The sequence below is a fragment of the Tenrec ecaudatus genome, chromosome 10, assembly GCF_050624435.1.
Source record: "Tenrec ecaudatus isolate mTenEca1 chromosome 10, mTenEca1.hap1, whole genome shotgun sequence".
NCBI classification, from domain to species: Eukaryota; Metazoa; Chordata; class Mammalia; order Afrosoricida; family Tenrecidae; genus Tenrec; species Tenrec ecaudatus.
Window position 1 is genome coordinate 141,339,696 of NC_134539.1, and position 23,753 is coordinate 141,363,448.

At 42.2% G+C, this 23,753-nt stretch overlaps 2 protein-coding genes across 2 annotated transcripts in view; both read left to right on the top strand.

Moving 5' to 3' along the window:
- Positions 1-6,742, top strand: part of ITGB3 (integrin subunit beta 3) — a 60,591-nt gene extending 53,849 nt beyond the window's left edge. Inside the window, exons 13-15 of the mRNA XM_075562024.1 lie at positions 142-261; positions 4,626-4,792; positions 5,453-6,742. Coding sequence (XP_075418139.1) covers positions 142-261; positions 4,626-4,792; positions 5,453-5,521 — 356 coding nt within the window. The 3' untranslated portion in view covers positions 5,522-6,742. The remainder of the gene's footprint in view (positions 1-141; positions 262-4,625; positions 4,793-5,452) is intronic.
- Positions 6,743-17,536: 10,794 nt separating this feature from the next.
- Positions 17,537-23,753, top strand: part of EFCAB13 (EF-hand calcium binding domain 13) — a 140,387-nt gene continuing 134,170 nt past the window's right edge. The window contains exons 1-2 of the mRNA XM_075559676.1: positions 17,537-17,635; positions 19,661-19,833. Coding sequence (XP_075415791.1) covers positions 17,606-17,635; positions 19,661-19,833 — 203 coding nt within the window. The 5' untranslated portion in view covers positions 17,537-17,605. The remainder of the gene's footprint in view (positions 17,636-19,660; positions 19,834-23,753) is intronic.

The window sequence follows — 23,753 nt, forward strand, 5'->3', positions numbered from 1 at the left end:
ATCTATCTATCTATCTATCTATCTATCTATCTATCTATCTATTTTTTCCCAATAAGTCTTATGACTGATGCTTTTGAGGAAGTGAGCCCATCTTCCAATGAATGACTAATTTTTTATCTCTTCATGTCCCTTTCCCCCTAGGGGACACTGGCAAGGATGCAGTGAATTGTACCTACAAGAATGAGGATGACTGCGTGGTCAGATTCCAGTATTATGAAGATGCCAGTGGAAAGTCCATCCTGTATGTGGTCGAAGAGCCAGGTGTGTGAAGCCTGAGGGCTCATAAATGGGGAAACAATTCTCAGGAGTAATGTCCTCCCATCACCTGTTCATATGCCAGGTCAAACCTGTTCTGCCCGATGAAACCAAGCCTACTGCCACCGAGCTGCTTCGGACTCATGCTGTCCCTACATGGTGTTGCGGAGGCTGTAAATCTTTACATGCAGCCTCATCTTTCTCCCAAGGAGCGTCTGTTGGCCTTGAACTGCTGACCTTACAAGTGATAAATGAGGGCCTGTTGTGTGAATAAGGGGTCCTGTGTAAACATAAGTCTTCACAAGGTCGTGATTTGTTAATTGAGGAGACAGACAGAGATAAGATGAAGATTGATAGATAGATAGATAGATAGCGCAGGTGGGTTAGGAAAGGAGAAAGCTAAGTATGGAACAAAAACTATACCTTGGCATTTCCAAGATGACATTGTCAAGAAGAAATTTGAGTTCTACAACTTCTGCCTAAGGCAGTGGTTTTCAACCTTCCTAATGCCGTGACCCTTTCATACAGTTTCTCATGTGGTGACACCCCACCCCATCATGAAATTATTTTCATTGCTACTTCATCACTGTAATCTTGCTACTGTTATGAATTGGGCGACCCCTGTGAAAGGGTCCTTTGACCCCCCCAAAGGGGTCACGCAACCCACAGGTTGAGAACCGCTGACTTAAGGCATCTGCTCTATTGAAAATGAAATGAGCGCCCAGAGCATATTGTCGATGAAGGCCAGATGTGGATAAAGGCATTGACTGTTCACCACAGGACATACGATGGATGGTGGCACTTCAAGACAGCACTTGCTTTCCGGGTTCTCTGGAAGCAGGGCGAGCCCATGTGTCCACGGCTTGTTAGCATCCGGCACAGGGGTTCTTGCTTCCCTACAGCCTTCATTTCCTTTCTTTCCCCCGAACGGCAGATTAATATCTGAATCATTAGCAAATACTTCTGAGTACTTATCTGCCGGGTGCTGTGCTAGGTGCTGGGCATAGAATACGGCAGAAATGGCATGTCCAGGCCACGGGAGAGAGAGGAACACAAATGACAGCACTGGAGTGAGAGAAGTGCCACGGCCGGGGGGGCGGGGCGTGGAGGGGATGAGGCCCAAACTCTGAAAGCAGAGGCGGCTCATTTGTCTCTTGATAGTCTTTGTAGCTGTAGCAATTTCTTCAAGCCATCATGTAGACCAAGGTTCTCGTGAAAAATTCCAGGATTTGTGCTTCTGTGCGATTCCCAGACCAGCTGTCGGTAGGATCTTCATCCATACCTTAATTGCTTGTATAAGGCCCTGTGCCCCGCAGTAGATAATGAGCCCTAGGAAAGCAGGGGCTGTGTTTGTCTTATTATTGTATCGTCATGCTTCGCTCAGTCGTATACAGAGAAGACGTTTTTTAATAGGTGGTTCTTGAATGATTCAATAACAGGCCGAATTAGGGCAGGTATGCTTACCTCATCCTGGAATTTGTTAGGAGACTTCTGGCTGCTTGAGGAAGGAAGACGATGCATAGAAAAGGGAGGTGGAAAAGGCCGGAGGAGCCACTTCGCCGCGCACCTGGGTAGAGAAGGGCTTGTCCTTTAAGGTATCTATCGGCTGTCTCTTTGGGAGAAAGGAGAATGTTGTGTGTTTGGGGTATTGCTCATCATTCAAAGTGGGCTCACCATTTACAGAGGAGAAGGAAGGTCAAGCAAGGGCATCGGCCTTAGTTTTATTTAGTGACTCAAGGGAAACCTGACATGGGGAGGATGTGAGTGCGTAGATATCTGTCGGGAGAGGATGTGGATTAATCTGACAGCAAGTTCCCCGACCCTTTCTCACCTGTACCAACAATGCATTTTCACAGATTTCCTCACACCTCCCTATCTGTACCTGTGCCTCTTCTTATTTCAGAAAGGTCGTATGTCTTTGCTTTGGGGGTTAACATTACTACGTCTCTTTGTTATACTTCTCTTTGCTGGTGATCTTACTGGATCACTTACCAAAATGATTTGCCTTCCTCTTCTTAGCCTGGAATACACTACTTGAAGTTGTGAAGAACAAGGCGATCATCACCTGGATTGGTACCCATAAGCCCAGGGTGGGCATTTTCTTTCCTGGCTTATTCTCAGTGGACCCCTTCCTCCACATAAGGCGAGGGATCAGAGATCCAGAACCCCATAATTTACACAGAGCTACCTTGTTCTTCCAGGCTCTTCTCTCTTTCCCTTAGCCTGTCCAGAGAGCCCCAAGTGTGGAGGAAATGATTCCCTTCTCCTTCGCCAACGCCTGTCCTTGTAGAGGCTCCTTTGGAAGGGCCGTGTCCCTGTAGGGAAGTACAAAGAGCTCTGCCAAAGGAGGAGGTATTGGCCAGGCACAGTTTTAGCCCCTGTGAAATGGGCTACCCTGAACTGGTCCCCCACTACTCCTAGGTAGGGCTACCAGAAAAAAAACACAGTATGCCCCAAGCAATAGTTCATACATACTTACTAAAAAGTTATTTATGTGAAATTGAAATGTAACTAGGTGTGCTGTACTTTTGTTTGCTAAATCTTCCAATCCTGCGTAGACATCACTGTCCTTGGGTAACCCTTAACACCTCCCTCCACCCCCCTCCATGGGTCCTTACCATTAGCCACCATCTGATCATGTCTTCTGCTTTCAGGAAGACTGTCATCAAATCCTTTCAGGGCAGATGGTTAAGCGATGAACAAATCCCAACCACTCCTGCCCCCTCCAGCTAGTCTTCCTGGCATTCTACCTGTCCTGGCCAACCAACAAGTGGACTTAAGGGAGTTTCACTTTGAGGGTTGAGAGTCATTCCTACCCCCATCTGCCAGAGAATATATAATTGCCTTTCCCAGAATCCAGGCCCTTCACTCCTAGGCATGGGACCCTGGGGCCTCACAGTCTTTCTCTCGGCTCTTCTTTAATTATAGACAGAGGTTGTTATTTGGTGGGTTGGGATATAGCCAAGTCGTGTTTGTGGTTGTGGTTGTTTTTGCATGGTGCGCGGTGAGGACAGGGTGTATGTTTACGGAAGAAGGCAGACAGTGTGGTAAGTGAATGCAACTCCTTCTCCAGACTGACCCATCCCCACAGAGACAAACACCCAGTTACATAACACCCGAGGAGTCACCTGAGTGAGGTCACCCAGGAAACACCTGTGGCTTACGGGAAGCAGAGCCCTCAATGATGAGCATACTCAGAGTCGGCCTTCAGAGCAATGAGGCACCTCTGTCTGTCTTGGCTGGTGACGGGGGTTGAACAGGATGTTGGCTCTTCATAGGGTTAGGATTTTATATGACTAAATACTTTGGGAAAGGACCCAAAATATTGTGTTAGGCTCTTGATCTCTGGGGATGTTAAAAAGCTCATTGCGTTCCCAAGACTCAGGGATATAAATATCTGAACCCTATAGGACTCAGTAGGTGCATACATAAGTGAAAATGGCTGGGTATCCTAACAGTAAGAATACCCCAAACAAAAAACCCATGGAAGGTTTTGTCTCTCTCCTGTACAGTGGCTGATGGGTTTGAACCACCAACCTTGTAGTTAGCAGTCCAATGCTTACGCAACGGCATCAGGGTTCTTTTCAATAGTAATGGCAACTGGTAATTATTGAGTGCTTGCTCTGTGCCAGGCATTGTTCTGTTTTTTTTTTAAATAGTTAACTTGATTATTCTTAAAACAAACTTTTGAGGTCAGGGCTATTGCTTCCCCCATTTAAAAAAGACAACCAGGAGAACTACCCAGAAAGGTTAAATACTTTACTCAAGGTCACGGAGAAGAGAAATCTAGACTTCAAACCCAGGCAGACTGACGTCAAAGTCTACAGTAGCATAATACAATGACAAGTCACACTTGGCCTTGGTTTTAGGGGAAACATACAGAGTGGTGAAGATGGGAAAATGAGAGAACCCAAAAAGCAGCCGATGCTCAGCTCTGGACGATCGCTGCTCTGCAGGAAGAATGTTGGCTTTGTGCTTTTAGCTCTTCCTTTTAAAAAAAAAGATGCCAAAGAAAAATATGAAATTTGGGGAGCAAGTTTTCTCATTGTTCAAAATATTATATGTGTGTGCATGTGTATATGTTTATAAATATAAAATAGGCACTTGTGTGAAGCAACACTTGAGTATAGTCTGGATTCAGCCCATGGGTGACCAACTCATCATCTCTGATTTAAACCACTTAAGGACAAACTGGTGCTGGCTTCAATATCACTTATTTTTTTTCCATTAAAAAAAATACCGAAGACCATCCTGTTTCTGTCAGAGACCTTTGCAGAACTGTAGTTCTTTGTCAAGCAGACCTTGTTTTCAGTCTGTTCAAGCAGTTTTTGCTTCATTCACAAGCGCCTGCTCTGTGTCTTTCCTCATAGACTGTCCCAAGGGTCCTGATATCCTGGTGGTCCTGCTTTCTGTGATGGGAGCCATTCTGCTGATCGGCCTTGCTACTCTGCTCATCTGGAAGCTCCTCATCACCATCCATGACCGGAAGGAGTTTGCTAAATTTGAGGAAGAACGAGCGAGGGCAAAATGGGACACGGTAAGAGGCTGGGCTGGGAGTTTTGATTCTAGACCCTAAAGTAGAAGCAGTATCGATACTCAGGATAGTAGGCTCATGTGTTAGTCTTGGTAGACCAGAGAAACAAATTCATAGAGACAGTCAGATGTGTATAAGAAAGAGCTTTATATAAAGTGTAATTGTAATTGAAAACATCCCAGCCCAGTCCAAATCAAGTCCATAAGTCTGATATTAGCCCGTATGTTTGATCCCAAACTATACAATCCTCTTCAGACTCACGAAACACATGCAATGGTGCTGAATGCAGGAATATGACAGGCCAGTGGGTGGGGGAAGCTTGTGGATCCAGTGGTGGTGTAAGCATCTCAGCACTGGCAGGGGTCTCCTCGTGGCTCCTTCGGCTCCAGAGGTCTGGCTCCATCAGTTTCTCTCCACCCGTTAAGGTTAATCCCTTTTTTTGACAGTGACACAATGGCTTCAAGCTCATCTTCCTTTCTCTTATTTCTTATTCATTCCCATTCTAAGAGCTAATGTGTGGGTAAACCGAGCAAGGAGCTATTCCACTGATGGTGTAGCTTAGCGAAGGATGTCTTAGGCAAGCTTCTCAAATGGAAATATAAACCTTCAGGGCAGAAAGAATGGAGGAATTCGTTGTAAGGCACTTCTCTGTTCTCTCCTCAGGCCAACAACCCACTGTTTAAAGAGGCTACATCCACCTTCACCAACATCACCTACCGGGGCAGTTCATAACCAGCATTGTCCTCAGATCACTACCAGTCTCCCAGGATTGGGGGAGTCTCTCCCATTGTGTTTACAGAGGACCGTATCTGTGGGGCTTGAAGTAGGGTGGGGTGGAAGAATGTATGTGGATGCGTGACGGTCTGTGCGTGTGTATGACCGTGATGTGTGTGGGCACATGTAATTGAAAACTTGTGATATGTCCCCGGTAATGGGAGCTCCCCAGCCCTTGTCCTCAGAATGGCTCCTCCAGGAATTCTTCCTGCCTAACTTGAGGGTGACCCATGTGGCCGAGCAGGTGTTCTTTACTTCAGTGCAATGCCAACTTTCCTTGTTGGACCATTCTCCCTGAAGAGAAGGCTGGCACTGAGGCATCTCATTCCCGAGGAAGGAACGCCAAGCCTCGGCTCTGCCCAGAAGATGAGTGGGTCTGGTCCTTGGGCCTGCCTCTCAGAAGCTATGGTGGAAACTACTGGGCTTTGCACCTGATGTGACATCTGGAGCGCAATCGCTTTCTCTTCTCTCAGGTTGAAGGAGTCGGGATTGCTGAGCCACCAGGTTGCTTGTATCTTCTGCGTCACCTCAGTTTAGCCTATAAGAGGAGCCCTTGCTACCTAACTCTGTGACTTATTGGGAGTGAGGTTGGCAAGGCTCCCGGGGAGGAGGGGGGTCATGTCTGACCAGGACCTACCCGTTCACAGTCACAACTTTCGGGCTTGCCTCGGTGAGAGCTCTCGCATGAACCTGGACGTTCACTTAGAAGTGTGTTACTCTGAGACCAGCACCAGCACCTTACCTCCTTCTTCTGCATTCTCACTGCTGTACACGTTTGCTGTGTCCTGAAGATCTCTCTGAAGACCAAGTGCTTACGGTTAGAGCCCAATGTCTGGCCCTGACCCTTCATATCTTCTTCCCCCTGCCCAAGGCACCCCTGCACACCTACCCCTGTGCCTCAGTGTACTACATCCATCCATGGGGATAATGGCATTTATCTACCTCCTGGGTGTCATCTGAAAGATCCATGCTTATGGATCTCTGAGCCTGCTGGGCCCAAGTGCCAGGGTGGAATGATGGGCCAGTTGTGTGTCAGCATGTGTGACCCATTGTCCTATGGACCTCATTTTAACTCCATCTTCAAAATCTGAGAGGCCACAAGTGCCATTTTATCTTATTGTTGCCACATCTGAAACCATGAAAAGACTTGTTTAATATAAAAGAACATGTGTACAAGTCCATCTGTTTGTAAATACAATTCTGTTTGTGCTTTTATTTGATAATCAAGGAAGGGGGGCCATAACAATGACAGACTTGGGCTGGATAGACACACTGCTACCTGGCATCATTCAGAGTGAGCTGCTGCTGCACAGCCAATGGACCTGGAAGGGTTCTGCCTGGAAGCCATTGAGGACGGACATACGGACATGTGGGGCCTTTCCTGAAGAGGAGGGAAATGGGTTGTTCCTTTTACTCCTAGCAATACCTCCATCACCAGGCGGTATTCTGCGGCACAGAAGATCTGCATTCTTTCCGATCTTGGTATTGTCATGAGGCAGTCTTGAACATCAGTTGAGGCCACGCGCTTTCTGAGGTTTCGCTTTCTCGTTGGCAGGATGAACTTGAATTGATCTTGAAGAGTCTCTTTCAGTATCCAGAGCCTAAGACTCTAAGACTCAAAAGGAGTCCTGCTGCTATGTGAAATGTTGGTGATTTGAACCCCTCCGTGGCTCTGCCGGAGAAGAGACCTGGCGACCTGCTCCTGTCAGGATTGCAGCCTCTGGGGAAGTTCTAGCCTGGCCTCTAGGGCAGCTGAGTTGGAATACTCAAAGACACCCAAGCACAATACCAGCATTCTAAGGTTTTAGAGCTTACTGTGATATCAGCCAGACAGCCTCAAGATTCTACAGGCGGTTGCTGCTGTTTCTCAGCTGGGAGATGTGAGCGATTTGGCTTTGGCCAGAGCAGATGTCATTCTATATCACCTTTCTCAGTGAAAAAGCCTTAGTTTCCTCGGTCTCTCAAAACCCCTCCTCCATTTCTGTTAGCAGTTACATCTCCTGATGTGACATCTGAGCTCCACTTAGCTCTCATTCCTTATTTGCACATATTTGTGTCTGCATGTTAGGGAAAAGGACTTCAAGAAAAGTAGCTGGAGCTTGTACGTGGTATCCATGTGAAATCATTAAGAATAAACCATGGAATTAAGAATGGAGCAAATGACAGCCACTGGCTCATTCATGGAGCTCCTAACGATGGTTGGAAGGAGCTCTGGTGACACAGTGGGTTAAGCATTGGGCTCCCAATCACAGGGCCTGTGGTTTAATGTTAGCAGCTACTCTGCAGGAGGAAGATGAGGCTGCCTGCTCTCAAAACCACGGACAGTCTTAGAAACCCTATGGAGACGTTCTAATAAGTCCTATAGGGTTGCTTTGTGTTCCATTGACTTGACAGCAGAGAGTATGGGAGATATATGCAGAGGGGCAGAGAGGATCACACACACAAGGAGTTTAGAACCCAAATACAGGTGTTTGCTGTGGAGACAGGATTCATGAGAGTAATAGTGGGACATTTTCTTTACGCGGGTGGTTTATATGAAGAAACAATATCAAAGGGGTGTGAAAGTGTATCCAGAGGAAGGAAACCTCCCTGGGAATCCTGTGTAAGCTTCAGGAATGAGATGTATCAGCCTTGAAGAACAGTCTTATCTGTCAATTGGGAGCTGTAATCGTAAGATAGCATATAGCCAATCTTGGTGTCATGTTAGAAGAACAGACAAATAGCATTTTAATACCACACAACACAGCCCAAATGAGCTATTTGCCCAGCTCTTTTGGAGATTATTTCTGCCAGTCTGTGGACAATAATGGGAAACTTAAAACAATCCTGACTTCTGGATGACAGGTTGCCACATAGGAGTCAGGTCTTTACCTCGCGGATATTCCTAGAACATCCCTTATTGTAAGATAGACTTTTTGTTCTTGCTACATATTCCTGGTTGCAATTACTAAAGTGCCTTTCTAACTTTCTAGCCGCCTCCCTGCTTGAGTTGTGCAATAGTGCATGAAAAATGCGTCTAAAAAAAACACCAAACTGGCTGAAGGCAGCTCAGTGCTTCCTGTGTTATTTGTTTCATTTGGGCGAGGAAAAATAGTCATTTCCTCAAAGAACAATCATGTTCCCGAATGTTACAGAGTGGGGACTAAAGCTAATGTCGAAATTCAATCCAGTTCTTTAGGCTTGAATAATAACATTCTCAAAATGAGTAGGTTGATTACTGCTCTTAGAGTTGGGCTTTATTTTATTGTTTGTTTTATTAAAATATCATTTTATTGGGAGCTCTTACAGCTCTCATAACAATCCATACATCATTTGTATCAAGCATATTTATACATATGTTGTCATTTTTTTCCTAAACATTTATTTTCTATTGAGCCCTTAGTATCAGCTCCCTCCCGAGTTGGGATTTTTAAAAAGGTTTACTTAGTAATTGTAGCACCGCCACACAACAGAAGGCATATTTCTTTTTGTTTGCAGGAAGTACAAAATAATTAAAAGAAAGTATAATGGCAAATTACTTATAAGATGGTTTCAATGTCCAGCTTTCATTTAAGACAAGGGGTTTCAAAGTGTGGTCCCAGAACCAGTAGAATCCATATCATTTGAGAACTTGTTAGACATAAAAAGTTTTGGGCCCCAGCCATATCTAGCAAATGTCATCTGAGAACTTGTTAGAAATGAAAAGTCTTAGGCCTCACCCATAACCTAGCAAATCAGAAAATCTGAGGCTGGAGTTCAACCATCTATTTTATTGACTATGGAAAGGCATTTGATTATGTGGGCCATAACAAACTATGAATCACGTTAAGGAGAATGGGAATTCCAGAACATTTCATTGTGCTCGTGCAAACTTGTACATGGATCCAGAGGCAGTTGTGCAAACAGATCAAAGGAACACCGCATGGTTTAAAATCAGGAAAGGGGTGTGTCAGGGTTGTAGCCTATCATCTTACTTATTCAATCTGTATGATGAAAAAAGAATTAGAGAAGCTGGGTTGTATGTAAAAGAATTCAGCATCAGGATTGGAGAAGTTTATTAACCCGTGACATGCACAGTCCTATCTAGTCATTTGGTCGAATTTCAAAGACTACGGCTATAAGGACCTTATCAGGTAATTCACAGCACTGAAGAGTCTGATGCACACTCGAGTTTGAAAACAACCGACAGAAGGAGTTAAACATGTAACCTTTGGGGCTAGAATGAAATTTATAGTAAGTCAACTCAGCGACTATAAGATTAAGACCCTACTTTTGGCTGATAGATTCAGAAAACCAAACATCCACCCATAGAAAATAAAATTTTACTTTTGATGCGTCTTCCGTGTTAAGTGGTCGCAGGCTTCAGTCACACATTTGGAGTTGGGCCCATGGCTACCTTATACTGTCAACTAGCCTCTCTCACAGGTAGGTGTGTTGTGTGCAGTTCAAAATACAAATTAGAGAGAGGCACAAGTTTTGTGTGTACGTCATCACTCGGATGTCTCCACCGGGCTGTGTGAGTGTCCTTATGTCTGCTGGCTTCTAGAATGAGTATGCCAAGAGAGTAAGAAAGAAACTACGCCTTTGATGAATTGTGTAAGTGCCATCTCGCTGCTCTGTTATAGTCTGTCTATTCATTGGAAGTAGTTCCTCCTGTCACGAGACCAAAAGAACTGGATGATGTCTAGCTTCCATCACTGAACATTGAGATCAATGTTCAAGGACCCCATAAGAAGAATCCTGATCAAAAGGGGAAGATGCAGAACAGAATTTCACATTCTCACGGGTTCTAAACTTTCTGGAATCACGGAGGGTAGATGACTCTGAAATGATTGCTGAGATGATCTGTAAACTTTAATTCAAAACTAGCCCTTTAGGTCATACTAAAATTTAACAATAGTTTAACTTCAACTAGTAAAAAAAGTTTGCTTTGAATATTATGCTTTCTTAAGAATGATCTATATGGGGTCAAATTGACAAGAGCAACTAAAAAAAGATTAGGTAGGAACCTTAGGAGACAATTAATTTATGCTAATGAGGGAGGAATAACTCAGAAGAGGTTATTCCTAGAATGCAATCAGTGTCACCAAATAATACATGCAGAAACTGTTGGTGTGTTCTTGACAAGAAATTAAACAATTTTGGGGAGAGCAGTTCATTAAATTCGGTGAAGGAAGGAGGGATTGAGTCACCTCTCCAAGGAACGTGGCTCTGGTAGACAGTATAATGATCCTTAAGAGCCCAAGCCCTCATGTGAAATTTGAAATGAGGTCAGATTATAGCGGGGTGGCACCAGAGAACAACTGCGGGAAGTGCAGGAAGCGTGGGGAAGAAAAGCACGTGGCAGGAGCTTCGGCTCCGCTTCTGGCCTCGGCTGTATCCCGACCGGGGACCAGTGAGGTCACAGGCCCTTATGAGGTGAGACAGACGAGAGGAACGAAGGGCGCGGTCGCGGCGCTTCCCGGTCTGCGGGCGGCGGGAGGTCGGCAGCTCCCGGGCTGCGGCACGCACAGCAGCGGCAGGACCCGGCGGCCGCGCACGCAGGCGCGGTCCACGCAGTGGGCGGGGCGTCGGCCTCGGTCAGGTGACCTCGGGGGCGGAGTCGCGCCGCACGGGATCCCGGGAAGGCGGTGGAGCGGGAGTGCCGCGCCGCGCCCACCGAGCGCTGGATCCGCCGGGGAGAGCGGGAGAAGCAGCGTGTGGAGGCCCGGGGTGGCGTGAGGGGTGCGGGCGGTCGCGGGGTCCTCTGGGCACGGATGTGGGGAGGCGGAGCTCGCCGAGGCGACGGGAAGGTAGCGTACGCAGAGCTGAGGGGAGTCGAAGGGCGCACAGGGCAAGGGCAAGGCCAAGGTAGAAGAGGTCAGCAGAGAGGCCGCTCGGGAGAGCCGGCTGAGGAGCGGCCGGCCGGGCCTGCGGCTGTCGGCGCCTCGGAAGTGGTGGTAGCGCCGAGAAGCGACGTTGCTTCTTTCCGTACACCTCCCACCGCTGTTTCCGCACACGTGTAGTTTGTATGTCTCTCACGCTCCTTTATTTTCTTCGCTAAAGTTATATGCCTCATAAAGCCAAGGCCTCTTGGAGTAGCCCCCGCAGCTCGGATTCTTATTTGAGGTGAATAGTCCGTTAAAAATTGTGAAATAAAATATTTGGGAGTGATCGATTTAACAGAGACCTATGAGAGCACAAAATTCTGACAAGTCTCTGTCGAGGATTGGAAAGCCTTCCAGTAAGAATCACTTGATCTCTATGCGAATCGAGCTAGCCATGAGATTTTGATTTTAAATATTCCTTTGATGCATCGAGTGCTCAATCCCTCACTACTTTTGTTAGTTTTATTTGTTTTTTAATTATTGGGGGCTCGTACAATCCATCCATCCACTGTGTCAAGCACATTTGTACATTTGTTGCCATCATCATTTTCAAAACATAATTCTACTTGAGCCCTTGGTATCAGCTTCTCATTTTTATCTTTTGTTTTTGTTGAGTAACTTTGGGACAACCATGCTGTCAGGGAAAAGAGCACATCTTTGGGAGTGGTATGGGAACTGTGCCCGGCATGGTAAAGGTGACTTTTCTCTGTTGCTCCTCTCCTACCAACTGGGACCAGAGCAAGAATAGGCGCCTTCCTTGATTCTCCAGAATTTTCTTCCTCCCACTCTAAAACAGTGTTTTCCATCACACCATCTGGTGGTTGTCAACCTTCTTAATGCTGCGACCCTTTAATACAGTTCCTCATGTGGGGACCCCCAACCATAAAATTATTTTCATTGCTACTTCATCACTGTAACTTTGCTACTGTTATGAATTGGGCGACCCCTATAAAAGGGTCATTTGACCCTCAAAGGGGTCGCGACCCACAGGTTGAGAACCGCAAATACTAAGTCCTTCCAATCCTTGTTGCTATCAATTTTCAGCTCCTGACTAAAAAAATTCCAGCCAAATTTTCAAACATGGAGGGGTACTTACTTCAGGACAGGAATAGCATTCCCAGAATGCAAAAATCTGGATGTAAGGAATTTGTTCCTGAGAAGAATGTGTCAGGATGTAAACAATTTATTCTTAGGAAGAATGTATGACTGAATTGCTTGACCTTTTGGCTAACGCCCACTCCCCACCCCACCCCCAGCCAAATGGCTGAATTTTAGATCTTTAAAGACTTATCAGGAGCCCTGCTGATGTAGTGGGCTGCTGCTAGTTGAACTGCTAACCACAAGGAAGGTTAGCAGTTCAACACTACCAGCTGCTCTTCTGGATAAAGGTGAGGCTTTCCTCAAAGAGTTAGAATGTCATATTCTTATCTTTCAGGTTTGCTCCAACTCTTTGTAATCCTTTGACCCCATCAGGTCACGTAGCTTTATATCCCTCACTACCTTATGTCATATTTTCTACTTAGCTACCCAGTTTATGTTTCAGAGTCAATCATTGAAATCACTCCCTTGCATAGTATACCCACTCCCTTATTCCCCTTTCAGTTATTTTACTACCTTGGCTAAATCATAATCCTATACATTAAATCTAAGTGCTAAATCATAATCCTTTAAACTCTTAAGTGCTTGCAAGCATTGTATCATTGTTTCTGCAGCAAACATGACTAGAGAAAAATACACAGTGGCTCACTGACCTTACTCTAAATTAAAGAACATGAACTTCAAGGTACTCTTGAGGCTACTTAACAATCATATCAGATTCTTGAGGGTTTTTAATTTCCCCACTGTCCTATATTACTTTTCAATCATATCTCTAGCATCTTTTGTCCTTATTGTCACTTGGTAACCTTGTTTTATTTTTCACTAAGAAAGCTAAAGCAGTCAGATGAATTTGTACAAGTTCCATTAATTACATCTATTCACCTATCATACTGGGAATTGTGCCCAATTACTTTGCTGTGTTTCCTTATTACCTGGATATACTCTTAGCTAAAGCCAAACCTTCCTATTGGGTTCCACATCTCATCTTTCTCCTTGAGAGCATCATTCCAATAACTCAGCCTTCCTATTCATCAGTTTTCCCTCTCTCTTGGCTCATTCCTATCACTGTATGGCCATACCATTGGTTTTCCCATTTTAAAAACCCGATGACCCCCATTCCTCGCTCAAGAACGACTTACCTTCTCTCTATTTACTGCATAATTCCCTTTCCCTTACCGTCTGTATTACTCTTTCCTTGCTTTATTTTTCTGTGGTACATATCACAGAGAACATATCACACATAGGGGAGCTTCAACAAGTTCATGGACAAATTTCATCTTTATTTACTTATTTTATTGTACCTCTTCCTCATGAGGATATAAGCTTCATTCCCCACTCCACTCCACTGTTTTGCTCACTGCTCTCACCAGAACCTGAAACAGCCCAACACATAGTAGACATGCAATGCATATGTGCTGAATGAATGGATGGAGGAATGAATGGCTAGGATGGAATCATATCTACTGGCTGTCTCCAGTTTCTCTCCCCCATTGTCTCTTGAACTCACTCTAAGGACATTGTCTTCTTACTATACCACCCAAGTGGCTCCTGTCTAGGTCAGTAGTGTCTTCCACATTGCAACATCTAATGTTCTGTTCAGTGCTTATCTTACTTGACCTATCAGCAGCAACTTTTTCAAAGTGGATTACTCAATCTGTTTGGTTTTCCTCATGATAAAATATACACAACATAAGATTTCCCATTTTAACAATTTTCAACAAAGTCCAGTAGCATTAATCACATTCACAATTTTGTGCAATAACGACCACTGTGTGTTTCCAAAACCCATCACCACAAACAGAAAATCTGTACTCATTGTGCAAGTTTCCCATTCCCTCCTCCTAAACTATGGTAGCCACTAATCTAGTACTTTGTGTACATTTGTCCATTTTAGACAATTGATCTAATTGGATCATAATAATATTTGCCCTTTGGGGTTTGGTTTACTTCATTTTGCATAATGCTTTAGAAATTCATCCATGTTGTATAAATTGGAATTTTAGTCCTATTCTATGACATTTTGTTTCCATCGTTTGGCCACTGTGATTGTGCCAATCTTCTGTAGAAATACTTTTTTTACTTCTAAAAACCCAGACCCATCTGATTATTCTCTGACCTAACTTGTCATATCTCCCAGAGTGATCCCTTCAGAAATTAGTTTATGTCATCTCTCAGTTAAAAATCCTCCCATGATTTTCCATGCCCTCTGAGTAGACACCAAAGTTCTTACTCTGACCTGGGAGCCCTCCTTGACTCTGATCTCTTCACCTTCTTTTCCCTTTGCCCTCTCAGCTTCATTCTCTTGGGCTTTCCCTCAAACATTCAGGTTCTTTGCCTCCAGGCTGTTCTACTTGCTATCTCTCTAGCTGGAATACTCTTCTCTAAAATATTTATTGACTCCCTACTTTATTTAATTCCTTCTATGCTCAGAAGTCTCTCAGTAAGGCCACCCTATCTAGTCCTTGCACTAACCCCCCCCCCCCCGCACTGCCTACTTCATTTACTGCTTTCCTGATTCACTTTCCCCTTAGTATGTATCACACACATACAAGGGAGCTTCAACAAGTTCATAGGAAAATTAAATTTTATTTATTTATTCAATTAATTAATTGTTGCTTTCTCACTAGAACATAAGCTTAATGAGTGTTAGATTTTTTTTCTTTCTGTTTGGCTCACTGCTCTATCTTAAGAGCCTGAATCAGAGCCCAGTATATAGTAGGCATACAATGCATATGTGTTGAATAAATTGATGGAGGGATAAATTGACAGATAGTTGAAGAAGAGGAATAAAACTGCTTTATTTTTTTGATGTGTTCCTGAAGTTCACAGTATATCTTATGATTAAAAACTTTGAGAAACAATTTTGTTGACAGAGCTAGGGGGAAGAGACCCATGTTATTTTTTTCCTTTTGTTACTTTGAGAGGGTTATGCGTGATTTTATTAACCCAACAAATTAAGATCTACTGACTTTTTGATAATCAGGTCAGTAGATTATGAAACAGTTCTTTTCAATCTTGCTTGCAGAGACTGAATTCAAAATGACTCGATGGTAATGCATTTTGGCATTACTCTGTTTAATTAAGTACAGTGCTGACTTCAGAGCTTCTGGTGAGTTACTCAATAAGGATGAAATTCCTCCTTCTCTTTTCCCCTTCCTTCTCTTTCTCTCCTCTTCTTACCTTTGTTTCTCCATTTTTATTCCCTTAATTTATATAGCACTGATTAGGCAGATATTATGAGCTGGAGCCCTAGGGGCATAATGGTTATGGTTTGGGTTGTAGTTCTAAACATCAGCTGCTTTCTACTCCCGTGAAAATATAGACAGGTCTACCCTGCCCCCTAGGGTAACTATGAGTTGTTATTGACTGGATAGCAGTGAGTATCAGCATCAGGTACTTTGAGAAATACTTTAAAATATGGCATGTAGACATTTAGGCTGTAGCTATGAGCAAATGATTATTTCTAGTTGAATAGTGAAGATACCAAGAAGCTTAGAGGGAAAATTGAACTGGCTAGAAAAGATGTAGAAGAGGTAACATAGAGTGGGTTGCTGGAGAAACCTTACAGGTTTCTAATATCTTCTGAGATGGATATTCTCAAAGTAGCTTCATTTTGTTTTAAATTTGTTTTGAATTTTAGAACCATTGGGCATATAACACTCGACAGTAATTATGACAACATATTTCAGAGATAAAAACAAATGTTTTTAAAGTCTTATCCTTACATTAGAATATTAATACTTGCAGTTAAATATCATACTATGAGGCCACTGTTAGTCGCAACTAGCAATATATAGCCAGCAATGTAATAAACAGCTCATAAAATGTGGCTCAGTTGTGATAACTAAAAAAAAAAAGGAAAGTTTTGATAATTTCTAGAAGTATTGATAATCATGTTTGCATATTATAAAAATACTTTGGATTAAAACTAGGCTAAAGCATTTTTAATGTAAAAAAACTTTATTTAACAATAGTAAAATCCATGAAACCAAACTCTGCCATTGAGTCAATTCTGCCTGAAGGCAACCCTATAGGACGGGGTAGAATGGTGCCTGTGAGTTTTCGAGACTGCAACTTTTTATGGGAGTAGAAAGCCTCATCTTTTCTCCCACTGAGCGGCTGGTAGTTTCCAACTGCCTGAACATTCGTTGGTATTGAGAATATTCAGAACAAACATGTACCAATTCACATTTCTCTACGTTCCATTTAGTGACCTTGATTACATTCTTTAAGAAGCTCAACCTTTCTCATCCTCCTTTTCTTAGGTTTCCCTAAATTTACAGCACTCTGAAGTTTCTGTCTACCTAGTCTTGGAAGTTACTACGGCCAATTTGATCCCATATATTTTGTGGCTCTAGGGAGACTCCATGCACCCCCCTCCATCCCCACATACACACTAGTTAAGCTAAGCTATTGTTTAGTTAAAACATCTTTTGTTTGTAGTCATATTGCTACTCTGAGAAGCAACACAATATTGTACTGGTATAGTGTTGAAGACTACTGGCTCTGTATTTTGAGTTCTAGAATGAAAATTCTGAGTCTGCTACTTGCTGGCTGTGTGATCTTGGGTAATTAATCTCATCAAAAAATTTTTCATCTGAAAATTGGGAATAATGGTAATTTCTTAAAGGATATTTCTGAGGAATGAATGAAATAATCTACACTCAAGTATAATGAGCATTTAATAATATTGACTATTACTATTTTAGTAATTTTATTTCCCAGGGATATTTTTAGAATAAACAAGTATAGTAATTGGGTTTTTCTGTCTTCCACACTATTTGAAATTATATTTCTTGACTTCTTACTGTAACATGAGAAGTTAAAGTTAAAAAAATGCATGAGACCCTGTGATTTATGATCTACTAACTTATTTTTCTAGCTTTTGTCCACTTGTGCTAATGTTATCTATTAGATATGTCACAAGTGAGTGTTACATTGAAGCAAAAACTTCAGGTAGGTAAGTTTAATTACTTAGACCTATAGCAGGTATATGATTCTCCCCCCTGCTTTTTCACAGGAAATTCTTTTGTACTGTTGTTCAGTCACATTTGTTCATCAAGGTCTTCGAGTCCTCAATGGAAGAATTTACATAAAGATGGAAGCTAAAATACACTTGTTATGTCAGGTATTCTTTCAAAAGTTTTCTAAAGATTCCTTTTCTTTTTAGTTCATATTATATCACATACATCATCAGTGAGCAAGTTCACAGAGTAATAAAGTCATAAGACACTTGCCTAAAAAACTAGAGATGATTTTTGAGTTCTTTTTATGGGCATCTATTGAAGTATTTACTTCATCAATCTACATAGTACCAAGAGATCTGTAGTGTATGATTAGAGTATTTCTTGGGTTGGAGGCTTAGATAGGTTTTCAAGAGATCAAAGGATTTAAATATGTACTTGAGGTTGTATGATAATGTAATTCATTAACCAAAAAGTAACATACTGCATTTTACACAAATAACATGCGAGTTATGCACTTTTGCAAACTCTACACCCTTCTCGTGTTGGTTTCCAATGAGCTGCTATGCCTGTTATACACATATATAATTTATGCGGACACATTATGAAACTAGAATAATTGATATCGAGTTTCTTTAGCTCTTTTTTTTTTTTTTTTACATTTTAGCCAAGTTTTACTTATCATACCTATTTACAGATGAACAAACGGAGTCTCAGGAAACATCTGCATTGAACTAACATCTTAGGGTCTTTGTTTTTAGATTATTTTATTGGGGGCTCATACATCTATTATCATAATCCATACATCCATCTATTGTGTCGAGCACATTTGTACATTTTTGTCATCATCACTTTCAAAACATTTTCTTTCTCCTTGTGCCCTTGGTATCGGCTGCTCATTTTTTAGCCTTTTTAATCTGTGATTGAGGGGATGGTGTTATCTATTGATCAGTGTTGAGTCCTAATCTTTTAAGTGATTTATGGTTTTTTCAATCATTTAAGTGATGGTAATTAAGTGTTAATATATTTTAAATGGTATATAATTTTTTAATGATATATGATTTTACTAAAACATTTGCTTTAAGTCTTAGTTCTGATGCCACCATATAAGACTTGTGCTTATTATAATAAAAAAAGTAATTTCTGGGTTTACTGCTAAATTCTCTAGCTATGAGTAATGTATTCCTCTTTTTCAAACTTGTTAATTACTCTGTTCATTTTACCTTAAAAGTGGGTTTAAAATTTCTTTAAAAAATTACAATATGGAAAGGCCATCTTAGTTTGTTTATATTAGGGCCCAGAGTTCATACTCCACTGATGGTTCACCTTTAACCAGAGGGTTTCAGAGAGTCTTTTTTCCCTTTTTCATTGTGTCAAAGCTCCTACTCACAATCTGACTGTTGTCATTCACTGTGTTTTAGATGCAGGTTTTTATGCCCTTCTTTTTTCAGACCACCTCTCTTTCTTTGTGGTTTTAAAAAATTGTTCTTGTTGTTAAGGGACCCCAAGTCAGTTCCAACTCAGTGACCCTACAAAGAACAGAACAAAACACTGGTCCGTCCTGTACCATCTTCTTAATTGCTCTTATGTTTGAGCCCATTGTTATCATTCATAATAAGAAACCAATGTGCCCTTTTCAAATAAGTTGTTAAAGGCTTGCCTCATGCAGATTCTATGAGTCACTGAAACAGCACTCTTGAATTCCGTCTCCATGGAACCATTGATCACATGATGCAGTCCAATAGTATTAAGCAAATAGTCAACGTTCAAGAGACATTTGATCAGAATATTTCAAACTTTATTCTCTTTTCCCAATTATGTTCATTGCTACAAGGTTCTAGTTACTTTTTTCATGGCAAAAAAAAGTATTGCTTTGCAGAATAGATGGTAAATTGATAGCTTGAAGTATTAAAAACTGGATTCAATAATTGTTAGACGCATTCATGAATGCAAAACATTTTCTAGCTAGTCAATGTGCTAAGGAACATTGGAGGCATTTATTCTATATACTTAATCTGGAATCATAATACACTTATAAATAAAATGCTTTTCAACAACATTCTCTTTGGTAGCACTATTTTGGAATGAATACTGATCTAAAATGAATCATTCTCCTGACCCAGAATGTCATACTGAATGTATAGATGCAAAGAGAGCATGACTGACTGTGACTCTGGGTCATTTTCCAGGCAGAAGAAGATGTTGATGTAGTGGATGCTGGTTCTCATTCTTTAGCAACTAATTTGCCACCAATAAATGTTTACAGCAAGAAGTACATCAAGTTTTCTAAAACAACAGAGAAAAAAATTGCACCTTTAATTTCACCTGGATTTAGGGGTTGGGCTCCAGAACACACAAAAAAGTAAGTTAAAACTCTGAAACTGCTTTACTGAACTATGCTCTGTTACATGTTTAAGAGAACTGAAAACATTCTCTTAATATAGCAACAATATGGGATTATGCAAATTTGTGACTATTCTCTCAGGAGCATAGCTCTAACTCCTAAACAGCTATTCATACTTTTCTATCTCACATTTCTCAGCCATTTGGAAGCCTGTAAGCAAGTACAGGTTTCCAGTTATAAGAGATCAAATATTTCTGTCTTTTTTTTATCGTTTTATTAGGGGCTCATACAACTCTTATCACAATCCATACATACATCAATTGTGTAAAGCACATCTGTACATTCATTGCACTCATCATTCTCAAGACATTCTACTTAAGCCGCTAATATCAAGTCCTCATTTCTTCCCCTCCCTCCTCGTTCACCCCTTCCTCATGAAGCCTTGATAATTTATAAATTGTTATTTTGTCATATATTACCCTGTCTGAGGTCTCCCTTTACCCACTTTTCTGTTGTCCGTCCTCCAGGGAGGAGGTCACATGTAGATCCTTGTAATCAGTTCCCCCTTTTCAACCCGTCTTCCCTCTACCCTCCCAGTATCACCACTTACACCACTGGTCCTGAAGGGATCATCTGCCCTGGATTCCCTGTGTTTCTAGTTCCTATCTGTACCAGTGTACATCCCCTGGTCTAGCCACACTTGCAAGGTAGAATTGGGATCATGATAGTAGAAGGTGGGGGAGGAAGCATTTAGAAACTAGAGGAAAGTTGTATGTTTCATCGTTGCTACATCGCACCCTGACTGGCTCGTCTCCTCCCCGAGACCCTTCTGTAAGGGGATGTCCAGTGGCCTACAAATGGGTTTTTATGATAAGAGTTTTTGTTCTTATGATGCCTAATACCTGATCCCTTCGACACCTCGTGATTGCACTTCTGAGCTAGATGGCCGCTTGTTTACCTTCAAGCCTTTAAGATCCCAGACACTATCTCCTTTGATAGCCGGGTACCATCAGCTTTCTTCACCACATTTGCTATTCACCCACTTTGTCTTCAGTGGTTGTGTTGGGAAGGTGAGCATTATAGAATGCCAATTTAATAGAAGAAAGTGTTCTTGCATTGAGGGAGTACTTGAGTGGATGTCCAATGTCCTGCTACCTTAATACTAAACCTATACATATATGCACACAGATCTATTTCCCCATCCTCATACATAAATATATTTGCATATGTGCATGCCTTTATCTAGACTTCTATAAATGCTCTTTGCCTCCCAGCTCTTTCCTCTATTTCTTTTGACTTTTCTCCTGTCCCACTATCATGCTCCGTCCCCACTAGGGTTTCAGCAATTCCTCTTGGTTGCATTACCCTTGATCATGCCCTCCCAGGCCTCCAACATTCTCCTCACCACCGATTTGGATCACTTGTTGTTCCCTTGTCCCTGGGTTTTTTTAACACCACTTTCTTTCCCTGCTCTCACCCTCTCCCATGCCCCCCCAGAACCATTGATCCCGTTGTTTTCTCCTCCAGATTTTTCATCCAGCCTATCTTATTTAGACAGACCTGCAGAGGTAATAACATGCCCAAAAACAAAACAGAGAAAAACCAAGCAACAATGTACAACAAACCAATGACAAAAACCAAAACAACACACAACAAGAAAGAAAAGCTTGTAGTTATTTCAAGGATTGTTTGTTGGCCGTTAAGAGTGTTTTCCAGTCCAGTCTGTTGGTAACATCATCCTCACGGCCTGGTGGGCCAGGATGTCTTCCACTCTCTTCCCCCTCCCTCACCCCCACTTTTCTTTGCTCCCTTGTGCTCCAATCAGACATGTCCCTCTCTTGGAGCTGCAGATTCAATGCCGTCCTTTGAAATAAATTCTTCTGGGGGGAGGGGCAGGCATCCCCTTAGTATTTGGTACTGGGGTCAGCCCCCCAGGCCTCTCCACTGGTTCCCTATTCCACACCGGCATGTTGCACTCACATCTTGGAGCACTGGGTTGAAATCTGGTCTCTCTTTTCCTGTGGAAATATAAACAATACCCTCCTCTTGGGTGGGTTAGTGTCCTGTGCCCCCGCTACCCATTTCTTTGTTATTATTATTATTTCCTTTCCCTGCCTCCTTTTTAAGTTGTCTACCAAGTGTAACCCCGTATTTGGTCTGGTCCCTGCCATATTACCTGGTCCTCACCCCAGAAATGTTTGTATACAGTAGCTTTTCCCCTATGCCCCTTTTGCATTTTTTTTAAAAGCTTACCTCAGCAGACTCATGATGTACTTGTCCTTTTGTGCTTGGCTTACTTTGCTTAGCATGATTTCCTCCAGTTCTTCCCATGTCGCTATGTGCTTCATACGTTCATCACTGCTTTTTAGCGATGTGTAGTACTCCATTTTATGTATATACCACAGCTTATTTATCCAATCATCAGTTGATGGAGATTTGGGTTGTTTCTAACTCCTTTCAATTGTGAACTGTGCTGCAATGAACCCTGGAGCACAGATGTCTGGCCGTGGTTTGTTTCTTGCCTCTTCCGGGTACATGCCCTGTAGGGGCATTGCTGGGTCATGTGGTAACTCGATTTCCATTTTTTTTTTAAGATATCGCCAGATCGATTTCCATAGTGGCTGTACATACTTACAGGTCCACCAGCAGTGGATGAGAGTTCCTGTCTCCCCGTGACCCCTCCAACACTTGTTGCTTTCTACTTTTTTTGAATTGGGCTACCTTTGAGTTAGGTGGTACCTCATTGTTGTTTTAATTTGCATTTTTCTTATGGCTAAAGATCGGGAACATTTTCTCATATGTTTGTTGGCCATTTGGATTTCTGCCTCTGTGAAACTTCTGTTCAGGTCCTTTGCCCACCTCCTCATTGGACAGTTAGTTTTTTTCTTTTTGGAAGCTAGCAGAGTATAGTAGATTTTCGTAATAAGGCCTTTTTCTGATGTGTCATTGCTAAAGATGTTTTCCCAGTCCATGGAGTCTCTTATTACTCTCTTGGTGAATTCTTTTGATGTACACGGGTGTTTTATCCTCAGTATATCCCATTTGTCAATTTGTGCCTCCTCTGTGTTTGTGTCCTTCCCTATTTCTGATAACCTATGTATTCCATGTGCCAAAGTTCTCAAGTTGGTCCCAATTCCCTCATTGATGGCCCTAATAGTTTGGGGTTTAACTTCAAGGTCTGTGATCCACCTTGAGTTTATTCTTGTGCATGGAGTGAGATATGGGTCTTGCTTCATTTTTCTGTAGGTAAAGATCCATTTTTTCTAGCACCACTTGTTAAAGAGGGCATCTGCTTTCTATTGGATATTTTTTGGGGCCCTTATAAAAATCAGTTGTCTATATGCGGATGATTTTATTTCTGGGTTTTCAGTTCTTTTCCATTGGTCTGAGTATCTGTCATTGTAACAATACCATGCGATTTTGACAACTGTGGCTGTATAGTATGTGCTAAAGTCAGGTAAAGCAAGCCCTCCCACTGTGTCCTTCTTGAGGAGTTCTCTGCTAATTTCCATTTCTTTGAAGAAAGATGAGGGTAATTGTATCAGGATTGCATGAAACTTGTATAGTGCCTTTGGCAGAACTGACATCTTGACTATAATGAGTCTTCCAATCCACAAGCATGGGATATTCTTCCATTTGTTGAGGTCGCTCTTGGTTTCTTTTAATAGTGTTCTATAGTTTTCCCCATATAGATCTTTTGTTCTTTTAGTCAGGTATATCCCTAGATATTTTAATTTGTGTTTGGCTATTGTGAAGGGTACCACCTTTTTGATCTCCTCTTCAGTGGTCTTATCCGATGTGTATAACAGTCCGATGGACTTCTGTTTGTTGATCTTGTATCCTGTCACTCTGCCAAACTCCTTTATTGCTTCCAGTACTCCCCTTGTGGAACTTTTGGGATTTTTCATATATAAAATCATATCATCTGCAAATAACGA